General features: G+C 36.6%; 1 protein-coding gene across 1 annotated transcript in view; it reads right to left on the bottom strand.

Moving 5' to 3' along the window:
* Window positions 1-25,581, bottom strand: part of USP34 (ubiquitin specific peptidase 34) — a 213,212-nt gene that overhangs the window by 158,872 nt on the left and 28,759 nt on the right. Inside the window, 6 exon segments of the mRNA XM_021711053.1 lie at window positions 2,541-2,755; window positions 5,009-5,619; window positions 6,525-6,655; window positions 7,218-7,253; window positions 7,768-7,897; window positions 8,088-8,213. Coding sequence (XP_021566728.1) covers window positions 2,541-2,755; window positions 5,009-5,619; window positions 6,525-6,655; window positions 7,218-7,253; window positions 7,768-7,897; window positions 8,088-8,213 — 1,249 coding nt within the window.

The following is a 25,581-nucleotide window of genomic DNA, read 5'->3' as shown; positions in this document are numbered from 1 at the left end:
GAGAGTCATGAAGCATACCAGCGTTTAGTTAAAGCAATGGCCCATTTGCCACTTTTTAATTAGGTTATCTTACTACTAAACTGAAAATGTTCTTGGATATTCTGGATACAATCCCTTTCTAGACACAAAATTTTCAAATATTTCTTCCAGTCTATGGTTTGTCTTTGTTTTTTGGGGTGTTGGGAGGTTGTTTGGATATTTGCCTTTTAAAATTTGTTTTATTAAAATACAATATGCATACATAATCAAGACAGATAACATTTTTTATCACCCCAAAAAGTTTCCTTGTGACTTTTTACAATGAATTCCGAACCCCAAATCCAAGGCAATCACTGAGCAGATTTCTATCATTATTCTTCTGCCTCAGCCTTCCGAGTAGCTGGAGTTACAGGCGCACGCTACTACACCCAGCTGATTTTTTGACTTATTGTAGAGATGAGGTCTTGCCAAGTTGCCCAGGCAAGTCTCGAACCCACGGACTCAGGCAATCCACTCACCTCAGCCTCCCAAAGTGCGGGATTACAGGCTGAGCCACCGAGCCCGGTTTCATTATTACTTTTGACTTTTCTAGAACTGTACATATGTGATATAGTATGCATTCTTTCTTTTTCTTCCTTTTTAAAATTATTTTTTATTTTTGTATTTGAGTCAGGGTCACACTCTAACGTACAGGCTGGAATGCAGCGGTACGATCATGGCTCACCAGAGCCTCCAACTCTTGAATTCAAGCGATCCCCCTGCATCAGGACTCCCAAGTAGCTGGGACTATAGGTGCTCACCACCATATCTGGCTTTTTTTTTTTTTTTGGTAGAGACAAGGTCTCACTATGTTGCCCAGGCCTCTGCCTCCTAAGCTGCTGGGATTACAGCCATGAGCCACTGTGCCCAGCCTCCTTGCCTCTACCTTTTTTTTCTCAGAATGTTTTTGATATGCATCCATGGTGTTGGATGTGTCAGTAATTCTTTCCTATTTATCGATAAATAGAATTTCACCATGTGAATATACTAGTTAATTCTAGTTGAGGGCTTTACAAATAAAGCAGCAGGCATGAACATTCACATACAAATCTTTTTGCAGATATGTTTTCACTTCTCTTGAGTAAAAATCTAGGGCAGGAATTGCTGGTTCATATAGGTATATATTTAACTTTGAGAAATTGATAATAAAACAGTTCTCCAAGGTGGCTGCATTTTATACTCAACAACAATGTATGACAGTTCCAGTTCTGCCTCCTTAGTGTCATTCCTTGATACTGTCGGTCCTTAATTTTACGCATTCCAATAGGTCTCTAGTAGTACTTCATTGTGGTTTCAACTAGCACTTCCTGACGAGACTCAGAATGCAATCACTGACCATTTCTATGTATCATCTTTTATGAAGTATCTCTTCAAGTCTTGCTCATTTTTAAATTTTATTGTTTTACTGTATTGAAAGAGTTCTTTACAGTACTCAAAAGATACAAAGTGGATTTGGAAAGCATTAAAACATGAAATAATTTTGTTCAATTTCTAATTCTATATAGTAAAAGAACATGTAAAATACTGATTAAGAGGAAAATATATGATGACAATTTAATAAATATGGCACCACAATCAATCTGATGAGCTCTATCTTAAACCTGTTCAAAGGTCACAATAACAAAATTAAAAAGTCAAGGTAACTTAACCTAGACAGACCATGTACAAGGAACATTTAAAATCAGTAAGCAGCTGTCCACAAGCTGTGCCTCTAAGTCTCATCATGACCTTTTAGCATAAGCCCAATTCATCACATTTTTTTAATATTGTAACGTACTGGCATCCCAATACCCACTTACCAGGCTAGCAAATGAAGATAATATCTAACCAAGCAAAGAGGTGCATAAAGGCCTTTAATCTGCCAATTCTAAAACTGTTTCTGCCTTTCTTATTATTTTCTCCCTTTCCTCCTTAATCTCTTACTACTCTTTAACCTTCTCTATCCCCCATTCTTCCAAGTCTGGTTTTTTCTTTTTACTTTTCCTAGATTGATTCAGATTGATCAGAATAATCATTTCTCAAACACTTTAATCATAACAGTTGAAATAAACACTTTGTCCTTTGGCAGTCATGCATCCTTATTTACCCCAAACCCTCCCTATCCCCCAAGCAACAACTAATCTATTTTCTGTCTACAGATTTGCCTATTCTGGACATTGCATATAAGGAATCATACAAGATGTGATCTTTTGTGATCTATTATTTCTAGGTCTTAATATTTCTGGATATGAAATCTAATAGTCATACATTTTCTAAAATATAAAACTGTTATGCCTACATATCACTACATACATTTTACTTTCCCAGATCAACATCACTAGATAGAACTGCAGGCCTTATTTATATTCATGATATTGTATTTATAGTAATTTCACTCCCTTGGGAAAAAAACTACCATATGAAAGTTATTTTTAAAAAAATTTAAGTATCATAACATTACCTGTTGGTTCTTTTTAACAATGTAATATAAGTTATTTCTGTTTTGAAGAAGGTACAAGATTTTACTTACTACAGAGCCTTACCTTGACTGAGATGTTCATGGTAAATGGATGCTAAATTAGGAAGATGTTGTTGGAGATGAGATGTTAGTTCCGCATGTGAATTAATCTGAACTAGCTCCTCTTCACATCCAGATTCTTCACCATCAAAATCAGCCATATTTTTTTCTGATTTTGCACTGACTTGGGAACTGCTGCAACTGACATCATCGGCACTTAGCATATCATCAACCATATGCCTACAACAGAGAGAAAAACACAAAGTGAGTGACTACAAATTTAAACATACTTTGTGACTGATAAAAAATACCTCTGTTAAAACAACTGGCACAAGTTACAAAACAGTCCGAAACAAAGCAACATCAGTTTATTAATAATCTAGAATACTGAAAACTTTACAAAAACTGAAAAGCCCAGATGACAGAAATATTTAATATTTTAAAATTATACACACATATTATCAGGACTGTTAACATACTTCAGTAGAACAACTTCAAAGAGAACAATTTTAGGCAACATCAGTAAATATTCACTGTTACATATTATTTTACAAACTCAATCACAGTGTGAAACCACAAAACTTACTTATATTTATTCATACAACTGCAGAGTCAAGCCATAAAAATATTTCAATTTAAGGATGCAATCTACATGGAGTTAATACTAACTGAGCAATATTTAACTCAACCAAAATGTATTAAACACTTACTTCTAAAATATACTGTACTGGGTATTCTAAAAGATGTAAAGACAAAAGAAGAAAAAAATATGAAACTCATAGGTGATTTACAGACTGACAAGTAGCATCATTATACACAGAACATGAAAAGGGCTCAAGTGAAAAATTAAATCATTAAGTCTTGTGGGGTAAAGGGTAAGAGTAGGTGTCAAGACTAATAGATATGCAATGTGCTAAACTGAATATGTCGCACATCAGTTGTGTAATAAACTAATTGCTTTGTCTTCATCATGAGCATTGCTAGAAACAACTTTGAATGTTCATATCTATGTCAAAAAGCAAGCCAGTGATTTTCACTCAAGGGTGAGGTCAGCCACCAAGGCAGACATTTAGAAATGTCTAGAGACATTTATAGTTGTCACAACTATGGGGAATCTAAAAACAGGGGGTGGTTGTGCTGGTAAACTTTCCACAATGCACAGGGCAACATTCACAATGCTGCAAATTCAAAACAAAAAATTATCTGGCCCAAAATGTCAATGGTGCCAAGGTGAAAAATACTGACTTAAACTCAGATGTGTTAGTTATAAGGATAAAATTAAAAAGTAAAGAAAATAAAAAAATAATACGTAGATATACGTAAGTTCACTCAACTAAACAATTCTGGAAGATCTGACAAATTGTCAAGTCTAAGAAAACTCATACTCACATTTCATCATCAATTCAAATACCATTTGTAATGACAATAATAGCAACTAACATTTATCAAGCACTTATTTTGCACCAATTACATTAACCCATGAAATCTTACAGTATACTCATGAGATATCTTCTTCTTTATAGGTGAGAAAAATGGAAAGAAAAATTAAGTATTCTGACCAACATAATACCAGTAAGAGAATCACTTACTGTTAAATACTATGGGTATATATCAGATAAACAAAAAGCTTTATGCTGAAACTTATCCTTATTAATACCCTAAAATTAAGAGATGCATAAAATTTCCCTTTTCACTGTCACAATTTATCTTATATCTTCTTTGAGGTAATTATTACAAGAAATTGAAGATCTAAACCTATACTGTCCAATACAACTGTGCTGTCCAAAACAATACCACTAGACATATGTGGCCGTTTCACATGTAAAAAGGGGCTGGTCTAAACTGAGATATGCTGTAAGTATAAAGTATGCAATGATTATTGAAGACTTAGAAAAAGAATAAAGCCGAGCTCGGTGGCTCAGCCTGTAATCCCGTGCCTTTGGGAGGCTGAGGTGAGTGAATTGCCTGAGCCCACGGGTTCAAGACCCGCATGGGCAACTTGGCGAGACCTCATCTCTACGATAAATCAAAATTCAGCCGGGCGTGATAGCACGTGCCTGTAATTCCGGCTACTCAGAAGGCTGAGGCGGAAGGATCGCCAGAGCCCAGCAGGTCGAGACTGTGGTGGCCAGGAGCAGCCACTGCACTCCAGTCTGGGCAACAGAGTGAGACTCCAACTCAAAAAAAAAAAGAAAAAAGAAAAAGAATAAAAAATATCTTACTAAATTTTATACTGACTTTATGTGAAAGTGATATTGTAGACCGATTTAAATAAACTATATCATTAAAATTAATCTCACTTGCTTCGTTTTACATTTTTAAATGTTCCACTAGGAAACTTAAAATTATCTATTTGTAGCTTGCATTTGTTATGTGCATTATAGCATACTGAATAGTACTAATCCAGAATAATCTGCAAGTGAATAAATGTATAGGCTATAGTGTTTCCATAATGGAAATACAAACTGAATATTTATTTTGAAACAGGCTTACCCATCATGGTGATGGTGGTGGTGGTGGTGGTGGTGGTGATGCTGTGGACCAATAAACTGTCGACAATTAAATAATTCATTTCCAATAGTCTCCCCAAGAAAGTCGCCAGTTCGTGTTATACACGACTCCTGAGACCCTTGTGCTATATGAGCAGCATTCATTTCCCCAGAAATATCATGTTCTGGGTCTTCAGAGTGAGAACAAGGATCCAGCATTCGTATTCGATTATCTACTGATGGCAATGACTCAGTATTAAAAACCAGGTCCTTTCCTGCTCCATTGTTTGTCCCATTTCTTTCTGATGGGCCTTGGGAATCTCCCAAACAAATGCCGGCTTGACTTTCTAACTTTCTGTTCAGAATATCTGCACTACAACTGCTTTTGGGAGGATTATGACCATGATCATCATCTTCATCTTCTTCTTTAAGGGCTTCAATATCTGCAATATCTTCTGACTGTACCTCACTGCCAGGGCTCCCAGCTGACTGGCTGGCATGGCTAGAATTGACCTCATTGCTAGATCCATCGCTATGCCCACTACTGCTACCAGGACCACTGCTTCCATCTTCACCACTGTTGGCAGTTTCATCAGAACTTCCCTGCATGGATTCCTGTATTTTGAAACAAATAGACTTAAATAAATATTTAAACTCGTTTTTTAAAAAAAGTAACATTAACACATTTTACTTTTTATTTTTGTTTTGTGAGTTGGAGTCTACTCTGTCACCCAGGCTGGAGTGCAGTAGTGGCACGTTCATGGCCACCACAGCCTGGACCTGTTGGGCTCAGGCAATCCTTTCGCCTCAGCTTTCCACGTAGCTGGAACTACAGGTGCAGACCACCATGCCCAGCTAATTCTTTTTTTGATTCGCTGTAGAGACGAAGTCTCATCAAGTTGCCCAGGCTGGTCTTGAACCCCTGGGGACTCAAGCAATCCTCTCGCCTCGGTCTCCCAAAATGAGTACAGGCTTGAGCCACCGTGCCTGGCACATTGTACTTTTTAAAAAGGCTGCCGTCGTCTTGTCACATTCCTTTAAACAATACAAAATGGAATAAAAAACTCAACTGAAAAGGACACTGAAGTCAGGCGCAATGGCACACACTTGTAATCCCAGCACTTTGGGAGGCCGAGGCAGGAGGATCACTTGGGCCCAGGTGTTCCAGACCAGCCTAGGCAACAAAGTGATACCCAGTCTCTACAAAAAAATAATAAAATTAGTCAGGTATGGTGGTGCACGCCTACAGCTTCAGCTACTTGGGAGGCTGAGGCAGAAGGACAGACTGAGCTCAGGAGGTCAAGGCTATAGTGAGCCATGATCATGCCAATACACTCCAGCCTGTGCAACAGACTGAGACCCCAAATCAAAATAAAAAAACAAAACAAAAAAAACTTGAAAATATTACTTAAATTAGAGGAAAGTCCTGAACATGAACTATGTTTATTTTCCCAGTTCAAGTAAAAAACATGCCAGACACCCAAAAATCCCTTTAAAAGGAGGAAAACTTATTTTCATACCTCTGTGTCTGAAAGTCGTTGTTGTACATGTTTGGTTCTATTAATAAGTTGCTCATCCATTTCAATGTCACTGCCTCCACTTTGATGTGTATCACTGTTGTCACTGCTTTGAGGACTAGCTGCAGGTGACCCTATACAAAATATATTTTATATTATTTTATTTATTTTTAGATTAAAAAATATAGTTTATTTAGAAAGTAAGTGAGAGAGAGAGAGGATTCACCTCTCTAAGGTAGGAGAGGGGGCCAGAGATTAGAAAACATGGCAGTAGTGACAGGTCAAAGAGCACATAGTCACACCAGAGTCTAGTATAGCAATGGCCAAAATATATTTTTTAAAATTTTTATTTCTAATGTGTATTGACAGGGATCCAACAGAATTACATTATCTTATGATTGCTTGAGCTATTTACCAAAGCCTTAAACTAAGTAGCTGAAAATATAATCTTTAAATACATTAATATCTGCCAATGATTTCTAAAATGATATATAAGATTTCAATTAAAAATCAAGATTATCAATGGTTTTAAGTAAAACTGGTAAGCTAGATAACTAACTGAAGCGTTAAATTGCCTTCTCAAATGAACTTTATGACTCTAATACAAATATATTTTGTATAAAACCAACTAACCAAAAAAGATCACAAAAACAAAACTTAACTTGTATTTTCATGAATTTCTAAGACTCAACTTACAAGGTGATGGAGCTGCTCTTCTAAGCTCTTCTTCCTCTGAAGGAAAGGAAAAAACAGGAGGAAAACATTCTAAGTGACTGAGCTTCTTTGGGACAGCATATCAGTTGTTCATATTATATAACCAACAAGACACAGGTAGAGAAACCTGCAAAAAGGTAAGTCCCCACCAACTGTAGTAGTTGCTGTGGGTGCCTGCATGGAAAAGCCTAAGAAAAGAGTAGTATATGATGTCAGGAGATAAAAATTGGGTTTAAGTAAAGTTTTAGAAAGCCCTTGAAAGTTCTATTTGTTTAAGATACCCATAAAGCATCTGACATGGTAGAAAACTTTGAAGTAGAAAAACCAATAACTACTAAGATTTTATTAGTATCCATTGCTTGAAAGATAAAACAAAAACATGAACTAATCACAGTTTATTGATTCTTTTATATACACTGCCTCCCCTCACAAACTAGTTTAAAATAGTTTGAATGTATTAGCAGAAAACGCTTCAAAATGTAAGTCAGAAATTTTGGACAACATACTTCAAAACACATTACACTTTACTAACCTTTTTTATTGCCAATGGGAATATTAGTATTTAATAAAGATGCAAAAGAACTCTGTTTAGACAACTGAGCCTTAGCTGCTAGTGCATTATTCCACAGTGCTTTAATTAACATGGATGCCAAGTACAGTGTCTAAGAGAGAAAAAGAGAGAGATCAAAGTTGGAGGTTCTTAAGTGATACTGTGGCAAATTTAATATCCTTTTTGTCTAACGGAAATACCAACACTAATAAAATACAAGTTAAATTATCTGAATCACAGTGATAAATAAATGCTCACATTACAGGAAAAAAAAAACTACCATTATGTTTCAAACACATTACCTGTTCAGTATGAACACTTGGCTCAAGAGCAGAGACCAGATTAAGTAGATGCCTAAGTGGTACAGGGTCCAAATTTTTGATGAGTGAAGGAAATAAGTCATGTATATACCGACTACAATGTTTCAACTAGAAAATAAAGGTAGAGAGAACAGTCAAACATAATTGCCCAACATAACTAAATCAACTGATATGAAAAAAGTGATAAGAGTTTATAAAGTCAAGCCGGGCTCGGTAGCTCAGCCTGTAATCTCACGCCTTTGGGAGGCTGAGGTGAGTGGATTGCCTGAGCCTGCGGGTTCGCAACTTGGCGAGACCTCGTCTCTACAATAAATCAAAATGAGCCGGGTGTGGTAGCACGCGCCTATAGTTCCAGCTACTTGGAAGGCTGAGGCGGAAGGATCGCTGGAGCCCAGCAGGTCAAGGCTGCAGCGGCCAGGAGTGGCCACTTGCACTCCAGTCTGGGCGACAGAGTGAGACTCCAACTCAAAAAAATATAAAAAAATAAAAGAGTTTATAAAGTCAAGATGTTGGCCAGTACACTAATATTTTTTAATATGTTGGTAAAATGCTTATTACCAAATCTCATAAATGACAGTGCATAACATAGTAAAAATAAATTCAGTGTAAATAGAGTCTATCTTGTCTGTCTGTCTACATGAGAAGGTTGTGGCAATGTTGCCCAGGATGGTCTTGAACTCCCGGCCTCAAAAAACCACTCCACCTTGGCATACTGAGTAGCTGGAATTATAAGTGTAAGTTACCGTGCCCAGCTCCTCAAGTTAAATAGAAATTTTTAAACAAACAAACCAAAGCTTAATTTCCTAATTATAAGAGGGAAGCCTACAATAAATAAGTTTCCAGAATCCATGTATAAACAGCATGCCAATAAAATTTATGCACATGTTATTAACATAAAAACCATGCAAAAAGTAAATTAAAATGTAGGAAATCACAAATAAAATAATAAATTACAATTAGGAAAGAAAAAAACAGTAAAATATCTCAAGTGTACTATATTTCTCCTATTAAATGTTTATAAAGTATTTACAGAACACTTATTTTACTGGAGCACACATTAGAAATTTTTATCATAACAACATCTATAATAATAAACCATGAAATGCAAAGATTCCTTTGTTATAATAAATAAAAATATGCAAATACATTAGATAATATATATATGAAGGGATTTATAAAAATATTACATCATATAAAAGTGCTTGTAGCCATAAAGCTGTTAGCTACTAAATCAAGATAAAGCAACAAACATAAGCTTAGACGAGTAATTTCTAACTTGAGGTTTTTAAAGGTTAAAAAGCTGAGATTTCCTATTTATTTTTGATACATAAAAAGTCTGTAAGAAAGTGTATATATTTTTGCTCCAAGACAGTGATTTTTTTTTATATCTTGAAGGTAGAAATCATAAGAATTCCCTTCTCTTGTTTCTCTATAAGAGTAAATATGCTGAAGCTGAAGGTGAAATAAATGCAATAAAATAATGTTCGAAGAATTCTTCTGTGTTGATGAGCTTTCTTTTAATGAGACTATACAGGTTAAGTATCCCCTATCTGAAATGGTAAGGATCAGAAGTGTTTCATATCTTAGAATTTTTCAGATTTTGAAATATTTTTGTCATGTACTTACTAGTAGAGGATTCCTAATTTGAAAATTCTAAATCTGAAATTTCTTTTGAGCATCATATTATCACTAAAAAAGTTTCAAGTTTTGGGGCGTTTCAAATTTTGATCTTTTGAATTAGAGATACTACTATACTAACAATTTATACTAGCTTTTGGCCAACAAATAATTACTATATACTTTTTCTAATTAAATTGTGATAAAAAACATAGTATATAATAAATTTCTGATTTTCTGCCAAATTAATCATTAGTATAATATGATTTCCATAATATACTTCATGTTGATAATCAAATACCACAAGTTTCCTTTTTAGAGCATTAATCTGCTACTTGTTTATTAATTGTTAGTGCCAAGCCCCTTGGCAGAAAACTATGAAATACTATAACTAAGGCAAGAAGTACATATTAAGGTATTTTAGATGTATGCGTTATAATAGCAAATTCAAAAGTGCAGAAAAAATATTATTAAGATTGCAAGAAGCCGGGCTCAGTGGCTCAACCTGTAATCCCGCGCCTTTGGGAGGCTGAGATGAGTGGATTGCCTGAGCCCGCGGGCTCGAGACCCACCTGGGCAGGCGAAACCTCATTTCTACAATAAAATTAAAAAATTAGCCGGGCATGGTTGCGCGCGCCTATAATTCCAGCTACTCAGAAGGCTGAGGCGGAAGGATCGCCGGAACCCAGCAGGCGAGGCTGCGGTGGCCGGAAGTGGCCACGGCACTCCAGTCTGGGCGACAGAGTGAGACTCCAACTCAAAAAAAAAAAAAAAGATTGCATGACTCAAGTTCTGATTAAAATGGCAGTATGAAACCGGTTCACAGACTCTCCTTTACTAGTTATCAAAAAGAAAAAAGAGGAAAAGGACATTCAGGAAGATGGCAGATAGAAAATGACAAAAATTCACCTCTGCATCTAAACAACAATTGTACTAACAGAAACTATGTGATGTAATTATTCTGAAACCCTAGAGTAAACTTGAACTCTTACACTTCCAGGGGAAAGTATGGTTGGTAAATTCTGGTTAATATCAGCCAATTTCAGCCTATAGTGCCATATCTGCTACCAAATCCTCACTTCTCCATTCCATGGCAGGCAGTTATGAGGACAGCAGTACAGGTTTCTGGTGCAGTTGACTAGAGTCACGATGAGGAATAAGGACCATGTCCTACAAATATCAGAGCTCTGTGTTCTGATAGCTGATTGCTAGTTCTGATTGATGAGGTATAGGCATAGAGGTTGGCTGCCACTGTTTCAACACAACCTAATCTGAAGTGATTATCAGAGGATTTAAAAGAATTGTACTTGCTTTGGAGGGGAAAAAAACTTTAATTTGTGTGTAAGGAAATTTATAAAACTACTATACACGTACAGGGAAAAACATAAGACATCCGCTCAGAAAAGATATAAGCAGACTGTAAGCTTTCATGTCAGGCTGATCCCTAACACAGAAAAACCCTACAATAATGAGGAGGGGGAAAAAACTAAAAGGAGGAAACCCTGGAATAGGAGTAGAAACTGATTTCCAGAGTTACATTAGTTCAAAAGTCCAGTTGTCAACAAAAGGATTGCAAGATATACAAGTATGGCCCATTTAAGAGAACAAAATAAGTTCATAGAAAATGTCCCCAAGGAAGCCCATCTGCTGATCACAAACTTTAAAACACCTATATTAAGATGCTCACAGAGCAAAGACAGAAAAACAACACATTAATGAAGTAAGATTATCAATAAAGTGACAGAAACCAGAAAATGGAACCAAAAATAAATTTTGGAGCTGAAAAGTACAATAACTGAATTGAAAAACATGCAAGAATCCAAAAGCAACTCTGAATAAGCAGAAGAAAGAATCACCCATCTTGAAAATAGGACAACTGAAATGATCAAGTCTGGGGAATACAAAAAAAAGAATGAAGAAAAGTAAGTAGTCTAAGGTAGCAGTCCCCAACCTTTCTAACATCAGAGACTGGTTTCATTGAAGATAATTTTTCCACAGAGGGTGGGGGTGGGGGGGTGTTTCAGGATGATTCAAGTGCAGAACATTTATTGTGTACTTTATTTCTATTATTATCATGCAATATATAATGAAATAATTATACAACTCATTTAAAAAAAGAGATGTAGACAGAAGTGGTAAATAAAATAATGGGCAGGCCATGCATAGACTAAAATAAGTGTCAGATTCTGACTTATAGCCTGCCACCAGATGCAGTTGTACAACTGAAGTACATCAACTCACTTGTCACTCACTAATAGGGTTTTGATATGAGTCTGCAAGCAATTGATTTATTATGGTCTCTGTGCAGTCAAACCTCACTGTTAATGTTAATCTGTATTTGCAGCAACTTCCCAGCACTAGTATCACTGCCTCAGCTCCACCTCAGATCATCAGACATTAGATTCTCATAAGGAGTGTACGACCTAGATCCCTCACATGCACAGTTCACAATAGGGTTCCCGCTCCTATGAAAAGAATCTAATGCCGCCTCGGATATAACAGAAGATGGAGCTCAGGCAGTAATGTGAGTGACGGAGGCAACTGTAAAAACAGAAGAAGGTTTGCTCACTCGCCTCCAGTTGTGAGGCCTGGTTCCTAATACACCATAGATGGGCGGTTAGGAACCCCTGGTCTATAAGACTTTTGGGATACCATGGAGTCAACTGACATATTCATTGTGGAAATCCCAGAATGAGGCTAGGCATGGTGGTTCATCCTTATAAGTACTTTGGGAGGCCAAGGAAAGAGGATCGCTTGCACCCAGGAGTTCAAGACGATCCTAGGCAATATAATGAGACCCTGCCTCTATCTAAAAAAGAAAAGAAATCCCAGAATGAGAAGAGAAAGGGATGAACAGAAAACAAAAAGAAAAAATGATGGAAAACAACTCCTATTTGATGAAAGACATGAATTTACAAATTCAAAAAGCTCAACAAACTCCGAGTAGAATAAAAAAGTGACACAAACCCAGACTGTAATAAGTCAAAGGTGAAACAAAAATCTCAAAAGCAGTAACTCATTACATACAAGAAATTTACAATAAGATTATTAGCCAACTTATCATCCAAAACTTTAAAGTTTTTGATGAGACATAGGCACAGAGGTTGGCTTGAAGGGTAGAAGGCAGCAAGTTGATATATTCAAAAAGCTGAAAGAGAAAACTTTCAATCACAATTCTACATTCAGCAAAACAATCCTTCAAAAATGAGAAAGAAATTAAGACCTTCCCAGAAAAGCAAGCTTAAGGAGTCTGTTGCCACTAGATTTGCCCTGTCAAAATTGCTAAAGGCAAGTTCACAGTGTTTGGCTAGTTGCCAAACAGGAGAGGGAGACAAGATGGGGGGTAGCCACAAACTCCAGCTCCAGCCCCCTACTACTTGATGGCCTGATCATCAGCAGGGCAGCCAGGGCTAGTGTGGCCTAGCCTGAGTTGCAAGAGCAGTTCTTTCTTTACAGTGAGTCAAACGGTTCGGAGACCCTAAAATGATTGAGGAAGAACTGTCTGATATGCTATGCTGGGCAACATGTGGAAGAACTAGCAGTTTGAAGTCTAAGCCTAAGTGAACATCTGTGAGCCCAGAGGTTGGGGCTCACAGATGTTCACTTAGGCAACACCTGGGCAATCAGTTGGTTGCTAGGGTGCTTCAAGGCCTTGGCCCTAAATTCACCTCTAACTCCTGACTGAGTGTCTGGTGCTCTTATGGAGCATAGAACTGGCCCTTGTTGTACTAGCAAGAACACTCAAACAAGAAATAAAAGCTATTCAAATTGAAAAGAGGTAAAAAGAAAATTATCTGTTTACAGATCAGATATACACAGAAACCCTTAAGACTTAAAAAAAAAAACTGGTGAAACTAATAAATGAATTCAGTGAAGTTGCTAGACACAAACTGACAAAAGTTGGTGGTATCTCTATGTACAAACAGCAAACAATCTGAAAAGGCAAATAATAAAACAATCCCATTAACCACAGCAACAAGAAGAATAAAATACTAAGAAATACACTTAACCAAAGACATTAAAGACTTGTATGTTGAAAATTATGAACTTGGACGGATTTAGAGTCTATCATACTCAGTGCTCTATCACAGAAACAAAGAACAGAGTACTATATGTTCTCCCTCATCAGTGGACCTTGAACAATTATCATAATACTTAAGAAAGGGTTTGGCAGTAGTGGGAAACTGCCAGGGGGTGGGGGGGGCTGGCAGTTGAGGGAAATTGCCAGGGGAAAGAGGGCACACCTCATCAACAAGGGTATCTGCTTAACGAACATTTGTATACCTAGCCCTGAATTGTACCCCACATCTTTAAAATAAAGAAAAAAAAAGAAAATTATGAATACTGATTGGGCATGGTGACTCATGTCTATAATCCCAACATTTTGGGAAGCGAAGGCAGAATTGCTAGAGCCCAGGAGTTCAAGACTAGCCTAGGCAGCATAGCAAAACCTTGTCTCTATTAAAAAATTGGAAAAAAAAAGCAACAGCTGGGTGTGGTGACACATGCCTATAGATCAAGCTATCTGGGAGGCTGAAGCAGGAGAATCTATTTGATTCCAAGAGGTTGAAGCTGTGGTGAGGCATGATTGTGTCACTGCACTCTAGCTTGGGCAACAGAGTGAGGTCCTAACTCAAAAATAAAGTACTCTTTGTTTAAAGGAAAAAAAGGAAATTGTAAAATATTGATTAAAAAATTTTATAGAGACAACATAGATAAATGAAAAGACATTCCAAGTTCATGAACTGGAAGAACTAATATTGTTAAAATTATTATCCAAAGTGATACACAGAAATGATGTAATCCTTAGCAAAATCTCAAATGCATTATTTATAATAATGAGAAAAATAAAATCAACTCTAAAATTCATTCTGAACCGAAAAAGACCCCAAATAGGCAAAGCAATCTTATCCAAGAAGAACAGAGTTGGAGGTACTACAATTTCTAATTTGAAAATATATTCTAATACTACAGTATTCAAAACAATATGGTACCAGCATTAAATCAGACATATGGACCAATGAGAGGGGAGAGGAGGGGAGGAGGAAGAGGAGGAAAGGGGAGGGGAGAGGTTGTCTCTTCAACAAATGGTGATGGAAAAACTGGATAGTCACATACAGAATAATTAAATTGGATCCTTATCTCACACCACATATAAAAATCAACTAAAAATAGTAAATATAAGGCTGAACCTTAAAACTAGAAAAAAAACAGGAAAAAATCTTTGACATTGTTCTGGGAAATGATTTTTTGGATATGACACGAAAGCACTAGACAAGCGAAATTTTATCAAACTAAAAAGGCTCTGCATAGCAAAGGAAATGTACAGTAAAGGAAACAATCAACAGAGCGAAAAGGCAACCTTCAGAATGGAAGAAAATATTTATGAACCATGTATCTGACTAGGGGCTGATATGCAAAATATATAAGAAACTCATATAACTCAATAGCAAAGAAAACAGAAACCTATTCAGGGCAAAGGACCTGAACAGACATTTCTCAAAAGACAACTGCAATATTATGATTTGTTTTCCCTTTTCTTTTAGAGTTGGGGTCACACTATGTTGCTCAGGGTGATCTTGAACTCCTGGCCTCAAGCGATCCTCCCACCTAGTTCTCCCAAAGTGCTGGGATTACAAATGCGAGCCACCATGCCCAACCTGATAGTGTGTGTGTGTGTGTGTGTGTGTGTGTGTGTGTGTGTGTGTTTGTGTATTTCCATCTATGGTTCCTAGCTCATAATTCCCATAACTCTTGTTACAGTCGTGTGTGTGTGTGTGTGTGTGTGTGTGTGTATGCGTGTGTGAGTGTGTGAGTGTGTGTGTGTGTGTGTGTGTGTGTGTGTGTGTATTTCCATCTATGGTTCCTAGCTCATAATTCCCATAACTCTTGTTACAGTCTTTTGTTATCGTGTCTGCAAGAAGAAATGTTGCACAGAGAGACCAAGAAGAATCTGAAGGCAGGTCTTGCTGGGTTTAGACTATAACCTTTTGGTACAATCACATTTCAACATGGTTGTCCATGCTTTCAGTCATGGACAACCAATTAAGTCTCCATCAAAGCCCAAAGGAAAGGGTTTGGGGAGTTTCTAGATAAATGAATACATGGAGTCTGACAGGAGGTATCACAAGGTGAAAAATTAATTCACGTACTGGAAGGGTAGTGCACTGCAACTCTAGAAGCTACTGCACTTGGGACCCTTCTAGACCTCACCCAAGTGTATCTTCATTTGGCTATTTATTTTGTATCCTTTAAAATATTGCTCATAGGATTTACAGCAGCTTGGATGGATTTAGAGTCTATCATACTCAGTGATCTATCACAGAAAGAAGAACAGAGTACATACAATATGTTCTCACTCAAAAGCATACCCTGAACAATTATCATAATACTATAAGAAAGGGATTGGCAGTAATGGAAAACTGCCAGGGGAGGGCGAGTGAGATGGCAGTTGAGGGAAACTGCCAGGGGAGTGAGGGGCACACTTCATCAACAAGTGTACCTACATAATGAACATTTGTATACCTAACCTGAATGGCACCCCATATCTTTAAAATAAATGAATAAATAGACAGATAGACAGACAGACAGATAGATAGATACTGTTCATAGGGTCAGGAGCAGTGGCTCAAGTCTGTAATCCCAGCACTTTGGGAGGCCAAGGCAAGAGGATTGCCTGAGCCCACAGGTTCGAGATCAAACTGGGCAACTTGGTGAGACCTCAACTCTACAATAAATCAAAACATTAGCTGGGTGTGGTAGCATGCACCTTTAATTTCAGCTACTTGGCAGGCTGAGGCGGAAGGATCACTGGGGCCCAGCAGGTTGATGCTGGGGTGGCCATGAGCGTGCCACTGCACTCCAGCCTGGGCAACAAAGTGAGACTCCAATCAAAAAAAAAAAAGAAGAGAAAGAAAGAAAAAAGAAAAGAAAAATATTGTTCATAATAAACAGGTAAACATGTTTCCCTAAGTTCTGTAAGCCATTCTAGCAAATTAATCAACCACAAAGAGAGGGTTATGGGAACCCAACTTGAAACCAGTCAGAAGTTCTAGAGGTCAAGACATGTGACTGGCAGGAAGGGGGGCAGCAATCTTGAGGGACTGTGCCCTCAACCTATGGGATCTTACGCTATCTCCAGGTAGACAGTGTTGGAATTGAATTGGAGGACACCCAGCTGGTTTCTGCTGCAGAAATGACTGCTTGATTGCTGGTGGGGAGAAATTCTCACATATTTTGAGGTCACAGAAGGTGTGTTACCAAGGATGTAGAAAAGTGAATCCTTACATATTCCTGGTGGGAATGTAAAAAGTACAGTCATTATGGAAAACTGTATGTTTCCATAATGTATAAAGCTTCCTCAAAAAATTAAATAGAACTACCTTATGATCCACAATCGCACTTCTGGATATATAGCCAAAGGAAATGAAATCACTATTTCAAAGAGGTATCTGAACTCCCACATTCATTGCAGTGTTATACACAACAGCCAAGATATGGAAACAATCTAAATGTCTTTTCACAGATGAATGGATAAACAAAATGTGGTGTGTATATATGAATATAAACACGGTGATAGTCTTCATCCTTTAAAAAGATGGAAATTTGCCATTTCTGACAACATGGATGACCCCAGAGGACATTATGTTAAGTGAAATAAGCCAGGAACAGAAAAATAAATACTGCATGATCTCACTTATATGTTGAATTTAAAGTAGTCAAACACTAAGAGGCAGAGAATAGAAGAGTGGTTGTCATGTGCTGGGAGGAAGGAAAAAATAAGATGTTACTCAAAGAGTACAAAGTTTAACTTATGCAAAAATTCTAGATCTCGTGTGCAGCAATGTGGCCATAGTTGAGAATACCACATTATATACTGGAAAGAAAGAAGATAGTAACAACAGGAGGTAATAGTATGTTATTTCACAATGTAACTGCACATTAAAACATCAAGTGTATACAACATAAATATGTGCAATTTTAATGTATTTGTCTATTATGCCTCAATATTTGTTATTATACCTCAATGAAAAAACTAAAGTAAAAGGACAATACACAGAATGGAACAAATTACATACAAATTATATCCCTGGTAAAGAATTAACATCCAGAATATATTTTTAAAAAGATATTTCTAAAATTCAACAGAAAACCAAACAACCCAATCAAAAAAGGCAAAAGACAGACATTTCTCCAAACAAAATAGCCAGGATGGTCAACATCATTAGCCATTAGGAAAATGTAAACAAAAAACACAGTGAGACAAATTCACACCTACTAGGATGGCTAAAAAAATTTTTAAAGGCAAATAACAAGGAAGACCAAGATGGAACACTTCTGTGTTGTTGGTGGTAATGTAAAACGATGCAGCCACTGTGAAAACCACTTTGGTGGTTTCCCTAAAGTCTAAACACAGAATTACCATGTGATCTAATATTTCTATTCCCAGATATGCGGTCACATGTCATTTAAGGATAGGAATATGTTTTGAGAAATGCAATATAGCTACACCTAGGCTGTATGGCAGTTTATTGCTCCAAAGCTATAAACACGTATAAACATGTACAGCATGTTACTGTACTGAATGCTGTAGGCAATTGTAACATAATGGTAAATATTTGTGTATCTAAACATATAAAAGGCAATTGTGCCACAACAATGCTTAACAATGGTTAAGTGATAGGAATTTTTTCAGTCTCATCATCATCTCATGAGATCACTGTTGTACATGTAGTCCATCGTTGACAGAAGCATAGTTATATGGCACACGAGTACATATTATAAGAGAAGTGAAAGCGGGGAACTGAACAGATATTTCTCTCTCTTTTTTATTTTAAAGATGTGGGGTGCACTTCAGGATTGGGTATACAAGTGATCATCGTACAGGTAAAGTTCAGGCCTCCCTCTGGTCCCCGCTTTGCCTGGTTTGAGATCATGTACCCTTAATGACGTTGTGTCCCCTCAATCACCCATCCCAGCAGCAGCATGCTACTGCCAATCCCTTTCTTATAGTATTATGGTAAGAGCTCAGGGTCCGCTTATGAATGAGAACATGTGATACTGTTCTTTGTTTCTGTGATAGATCACTGAGTACGATAGAATCTAGAAGAGATATTTCTAACATATTTAGAAGGAGAAAGCAACCCAAATGTCTATCAACAGATGAACAAATAAAATGTAGTGTATACATACAACAGATTATTACTCAGTGACTTAGTCATAAAAAGAAAAAAATGTTGATATATGCTATAACATGGATGAACCCTGAAAATGTTTTTTCCTATATACATTTTATTTTAAAGATGTGGGGTACAGTTCGGGATCAGGTATACAAGACCATGAAAATCTTATATTTAGTGAAGAACACTACACACAGAAGAACAAATATTGTATGTTTCCACTTATATGAGGTACTTAGAATAGGGAAACTCACAGAGAAAGTATGTAAAATAAAAGAAACCAGAAACTTAAGGAAAAGAGAAACTGAGTTATTGTTTAACAGAGACAGAGCTACTATTGGGGAAGAGGAAAAACTTTCAGGTACAGAAAGTGGTGACAGTTACACAACACTATAAATGTATTTAATCCTAGTGACTTATAAATTTATGAATGGTGAAAAATGTTAAGTTTTATGTTACGTATATTTTGCAAAGTAGAAAACAGAAGACACATATGGGGGGGACCCCCGCAAAAATATTAGAATTATCTTTTTGGAGGGCTGGCCCCTTGTAGTACAGGCTTCCACTGCTGGGTAAGTTTTCTTCTCCTTTTTCTTTCTTTCTTTTTTTTGAGATGGGAGTCTCACTCTGCTGCACAGGCTAGAATGCAGTGGCACGCTTACAGCCACGGCAGCGTCGACCTGCTGGGTCCCAGTGATCCTTCCACCTCAGCCTTCCAAGTAGCCAGAACTACAGATGCGCACTACCACGCCCAGCTAATTTTTTGATTTATTGTAGAGATGAAGTCTCGCCAAGTTGCCAAGGCTGGTCTCAAGCCTAAATGTAGGCTCAGGAAATCCTCTCACCTCAGCCTTCCAAAGTGCTGAGATCACAGGTTTGAGCCACTGTGCCCAGCATGGGTAAGTTTTCTAGGAACCCATGAGTACCAGCTACTTTTGCTGATGTGGAAGAGATGAAACAATAAACAGCAGAAGCACTAAAAGGCATAAAATCAATGAGTTCAAAAAGTGTTTTGAGCAGTGGAATAAGCATCTCTATAGGTGCACTACATCAAACAGAGAGTATGTTGAAGGTTACTGAAGTTTAAACATGTAAGAATATACAATTTTTATAAATAAGATCTAGGTTGGTTTTTTTTTGTCATCCCCCCCCAAACACAAGTTAAAAGCCATCAACCTAAGACTCAAAACAAAACAAACACCCTCATGGGATTAATGAACATTTGAAAAAACTCAATGGGAGAAAATTCCTGCCAACAAAAGACGATGGGATATACATCTTGGTGTAACTTTTTTAGGAAAATAAAGGACTATTACTAAACAGGTCTACTAAAATCTTCTGGGGAGGAAATTAAAATGGCTCTAGTATCATATTCAGAAAAGCTCATCTTCAAGTATAAAGAAAAAAAGACATTTTAAGTGTGCAGAAACCCAGAATATAACATCCACAAATTGCTCTTCAGGGAAAACAAAAGACAACTGTATAAATCCCACAAAAAGAATAAATACAAGTTAATTCTGGAATAAGAAAAAAAGGAATTAGAAAAATACAAATAAGAAAAACGGATTTATAGTTGAGCCATATATCTGAACACAGAATTAATACTAAACAACCGTGAGAATTATGGTTATAGTACAATCTAAATGCTATAATATTTGATAAAGAACAAATAATTAATGAAACTGAGAGAGAAAACTGTTAATAAAATTTCATAATCCAGAAAAGAAAACCAATCATCACTGTACTTTATAATAAAAAGAAACAACGAAGAATGTAGAATGTATAAGTTACTAGGATCATCAGACATGAAATTTTAATGGATTTCTAAAGGACTGAAATGAATGAGAATACCGTTTAAAAAATGTAATAAAGGCTGGACACAATGGCTCACATCTAGAATACCAATGCTTTGGGAGACTGAGATGGGAGGATTAGTTGAGGTCAGAAGTTCAAGACCAGTTTGGACAACATAGCAAAATCCTGTCTCTACAAATAATAAAAAAAATTAGTCAAATGAGGTGGCATATGCCTGTAGTTCTGAGATGGCTCAACTGCTTGAGCCCAGGAGTTTGAGGTTACAGTGAACTATGATAGCACCACTGAACTCCAGCCTATATTTTAGAGTTAGGGTCTCGATCTGCCCCCTAGGGTAGAGGTGCAATGGCATGATTATAGCTCACCGTAACCTCAAACTCCTGGGCTTAAGCAATCCTCACACCTCAGTCTTCTGAGTAGATGAGACTACAGGCATAAGTCATCATGCCTGACTAATTTTTTAATTTTATTTTTGTAGAGATGGCAGTCTATGTTGCTCAACCTATTATCAAACCCCCAGCCTAAAGTGATCCTCCCACAATGGCCTCCCAAAACACTGGGATAACAAGAGTGAGGCACTGAACCTAGCCTATAGTTTCTTTTCAAAATATGAATGGATATAGCAAAGGCATATGAAGAGACCCACAAAATCAAGAGAAAAAACCCAGTACAGAGATTTGAATATCTAACAGGGGATAATTATCACTCATATAAACAGTTTCTAGGCTGAGTAACTATAATCCCAACACTTTGGGAGGCTGAGGTATGAGGACTGCTTGAACCCAGGAGTTCAAGATCAGCCTGGGTAACATAGCAAGACCCTGTCTCTACAAAAAAAATTTCATAGGCTGGGCACAGTGGCTCATGCCTATAATCCCAGAACTTTGGAAGGCCGAGGTGAGAGGACTGCCTGAGCCCACAGGTTCGAGACCAGTCGGGGCAACTTGGTGAGACCTCATCTCTACAATAAATCAAAACATTAGCCAGACATGGTGGTTGTGTGCCTGGTGCTCCAGCTACTTGGAAGGCTGAGGCAGAAAGATCATCTCAGCCCAGCAGGTTGAGGTTGCTGTGGCCATGAGGGTACCACTGCACTCCAGCCTGGGCGACAGAGTGAGACTCCAACTCAAAAAAAAAAAAAGTTACAGGTTAGCCAGGCAGGCATGGTGGTGCATGCCTATAGTCCTAGTTACTCAGGAAACAGGCTGGAGGATCCCTTGAGCCCAGGAGTTCTACAACTGAGTCACTGCACTCCAGCCTAGGCAACAGGGCATGACTCTGCCTCTGTAATAACAAACAAAACAACAAAACCAAAAAACAGTTCCTGAAAAGACAGGTAAAAATAAGATTGAAATCATAAAATGTAAAATAGAATACTGTATTGACCAGACTATAACTGAAGTATGGCCGTAACGTCAACAAGCTAACAACTACAATAGCATATATCAGAATTCCAAAATTAGATATTACTAACCCCTTGGAGAATCTGATAAAAATTATGGACCATTTTCTCTTCAAAATGTGCATGATGTACAACTGAATCAGATAATACCTAAGTACCTTCCTAAATCCGAGGGAATTTGGTTCCTGTCATCAAGACATGAAAATCTATCCCCAAAAAGCTACTTAGTTCAATTTTAAAATAGAAACACCCCAATAACTTACATAAATTTATACAAAAGTCCTTCAAATCTACAAAGCATTTAACAATTAATTCAAAAGAGATGAAAATTTTTTTAAGTTTATTTTTTGAAGTCCTATTACAGATTTGCAGTAGAAGGGCTGGAAGAAGATAATGGTAAGAGGTATGTCCATCAAACCAGAGCAATTTTAAATAGTACAGAAAGAAATATAAATGTCAAGATGTTTACTGTAACTTTATATACTATGTTTTTTATTTACTAAAATACTAATATACATGTATAAAATTTACATAATAAGCACAGATAATAAAAGGAAACCTTCCACCTCTTCCAGACCTCTACCCCAGAAGCAAACATTTTATGTTTCCAAATGGTTTCAGGCAATCACAATGCAAAGAGTACAGAAATATGTATGGCACATTTTCTTTTTAAAAGTATCTTAAAATCTGATGTGAAAAACACTGGGACAATACACTCTCCTAACAAAATATATGCAATCTGTTTAGTGTTTAATAAAGATATTTCTTGGAAATTGTTCCACATTATTATGACAGAGCAACTTCAGTCTTTTCTCATGAATACAGTATTTTACTATATGGATTTCCCAAAACTTATTTAACTAGTTTCACAGTAACAAATGTTCCTGTGCTGCTAGCATAGTCAATGCTGCAGAAAACATCTTTAGGTACTTACAGGACAAATGACCAGAAAAGAATTGCTATATTGTTCCTCAAAAGAAGTTGTACTGTTAGTTGGTCAACAGAGTACATTATTAAACATAATGAGTTTACCCCATATATAAAAAATGCCATCTCATTAGTTGAATTACACTTATTTAATTGTAAACAAAGATAAGTATTTTTCAAGTATTTATAAATCTTTCGTATTTCTTTTTCTGTCAGCTTCTTCTTCGTCATCTTTGTCAAAATTTTCTCATTGGATTCCACTATAAGAGTTGTAATACAAACAATAAGAATAGCAGCAGCCAATCCAACTACAATTGAAAAAAGAAATGGGAAAATTGTGTGTGTGCGTGTTTGTGCATGCACGTGCACACTTTTGTATTTGTGTGTTGAGCACTGTGAGCCTAAAAACTCAGCTATATTTGGTGCTGAAAGTAAAAAAATACAAAATGTAAAAATTTCCAATCATTATCAATCTGAGGTAGATTCAAAATAAAGCAGCTGAAAAAAATCACAGAAGCAACCAATTAAAATAACCCTTAAAATATACTCATTTAATTACATCTTGCCAGACCACCTTTTTTTGATATTCTAAGTTATTACAAACTATATCACAAACAGGTTATTTCCAAACTTTCTATAATCATTCTTATTAACTTAGTTCCAAATTTCTGCTAGTGTATACTGCTAAAAGTTTTTAATAGACTATATTATCAATTATAAATTTAATGAATTCCAGATTCCATAAAGAATAATCCTTCACTATTCCTAGTAATTTGCTATATATTACTGAACACATTGTTTTCATTTTTTGCAAGTCTTGCTATGAACTAAACAAAAACTAAAAATCTACTTCAAAAATAACATTTTCATGGCCAGGCACAATGCCTCAATGCCTGCAATCCTAGCACTTTGGGAGACCAAGGCAGGAGGATTGCTTGAGCCCAAGAGTTCCAGTCCAGCCTGGGCAACACAGTGAAACCTTGTTGCTACAAAAAAAATTTTAAAAATCAGCCGAGAATGGTTGTGCACGCCTGTGGTCCCAGCTACTCAAAAGGCTGAGATGGGTGGACCACTTGAGACCAAAACTTGAGACCAGGATGAGGTGATCCAACAAAGTAAGACCTCAACTCAAAAAAATAAATAAAATTTTAAGAAAATTATGAAAAAAAACCTCCCACTACTCTCAAAAGTGAACCATTTCTTTAACTGACTAAAATGATATTGGCACCAAAATATACAATGTTAAGTATGGGAAGTTAAAGAAAATGTATTGAAAAACTACTACAACCAATCTACATCAGTGAAGTCTTGAAAAACACAATTATTAATAATCAAAAATATTTTAATTACATGTATATATCTCCATCATTAAATATGATGGAAGAAATAGTTACATAATGAAAGAAAGTAAAGTAACTGAAGAAATTACTAATTATAACAGCAACAAAAAGACTAAGCTCAAAATGAAATAAAAATCTATATACAGATAATTTTGAAACTGTGAATGATGCAGAAGGAAAGAAAACAAGAGGCATATCATGTTTTGCATAAGATGCCAAAACTTCGATTCTCCTCAGAATAATTATTATCAAATAAAAACAATTATTTTTAAGTCAAAGCTAAAATGTATATGGAAAAATAAATAAGACAAAAATTAAGGAAAAATAAGGAAGAAGGACTAGCTCTACTAGATATTTTTAAATATTACAAAGATATAAGTTTAAAAAAAAATGCAGTATAAACTCAGCAAAAGTTTTCTTTTTATTTTTATTTTTGAGTCGGAGTCTCACTGTCACCCAGGCTGCAGTGGCATGCTCACGGCCACTGCGGCCTTAACCTGCTGGACTCAGGCAATCCCCTGCTCAGCCTTCCAAGTAGATGCAACCACAGGCACATACCACCACATTCATCAAATTTTTTATTTATTGTAGAGACGAGGTCTCACCAAGTTGCCCACCAGGGTAGTCTCGAACCCCTGGGCTCAGGCAATCCTCTCGCCTCGGCCTCCCAAAGTGCTGGGATTACAAGTGTGAGCCACAGTGCTCATCTAGCAATCGTTTTCTTCAAGGACAAGACAGTAATAGTTTAAAATGGTAGGTGATGCAGTCTTGGTTATGACAACTACTACCATTAAAGTGTGGAAGCAGCCATAGACAATATATAAAAGAATGGGCATGGCTGTGTTGCAAAAAATTTATAAAAATAGATGGCTAGACATAAGTTCTAGATTTAGATCTAGATGTCTAGATCATGACTAGACATACAAATAAGTACATCTAGAAAGTTACGAAAATGACACAAGACAAAATTGCTATCTCAAATCAGTGAGAGAAAAAAAGGAGCTAATTAACAAATGAAACCAGGACAAAAAATGGGAGGAAAAAAATGGGAGATTAAAATATATAATTGCAACAGAAAACAAATAGAACGCATTTCACACCAATACACAAAATCCACAGACCATTAAAAATACAACCAAAAATATGAAATTGAACAGTAAAAACCACCTTTAGCAAACAACATCAAACCAGGATAT

Source organism: Carlito syrichta, unplaced genomic scaffold (genome assembly GCF_000164805.1).
Source record: "Carlito syrichta isolate Samal-C Ts95f unplaced genomic scaffold, Tarsius_syrichta-2.0.1 Scaffold301837, whole genome shotgun sequence".
Lineage (NCBI taxonomy): Eukaryota > Metazoa > Chordata > Mammalia > Primates > Tarsiidae > Carlito > Carlito syrichta.
This window is presented reverse-complemented; position numbering and strand designations above follow the sequence as displayed.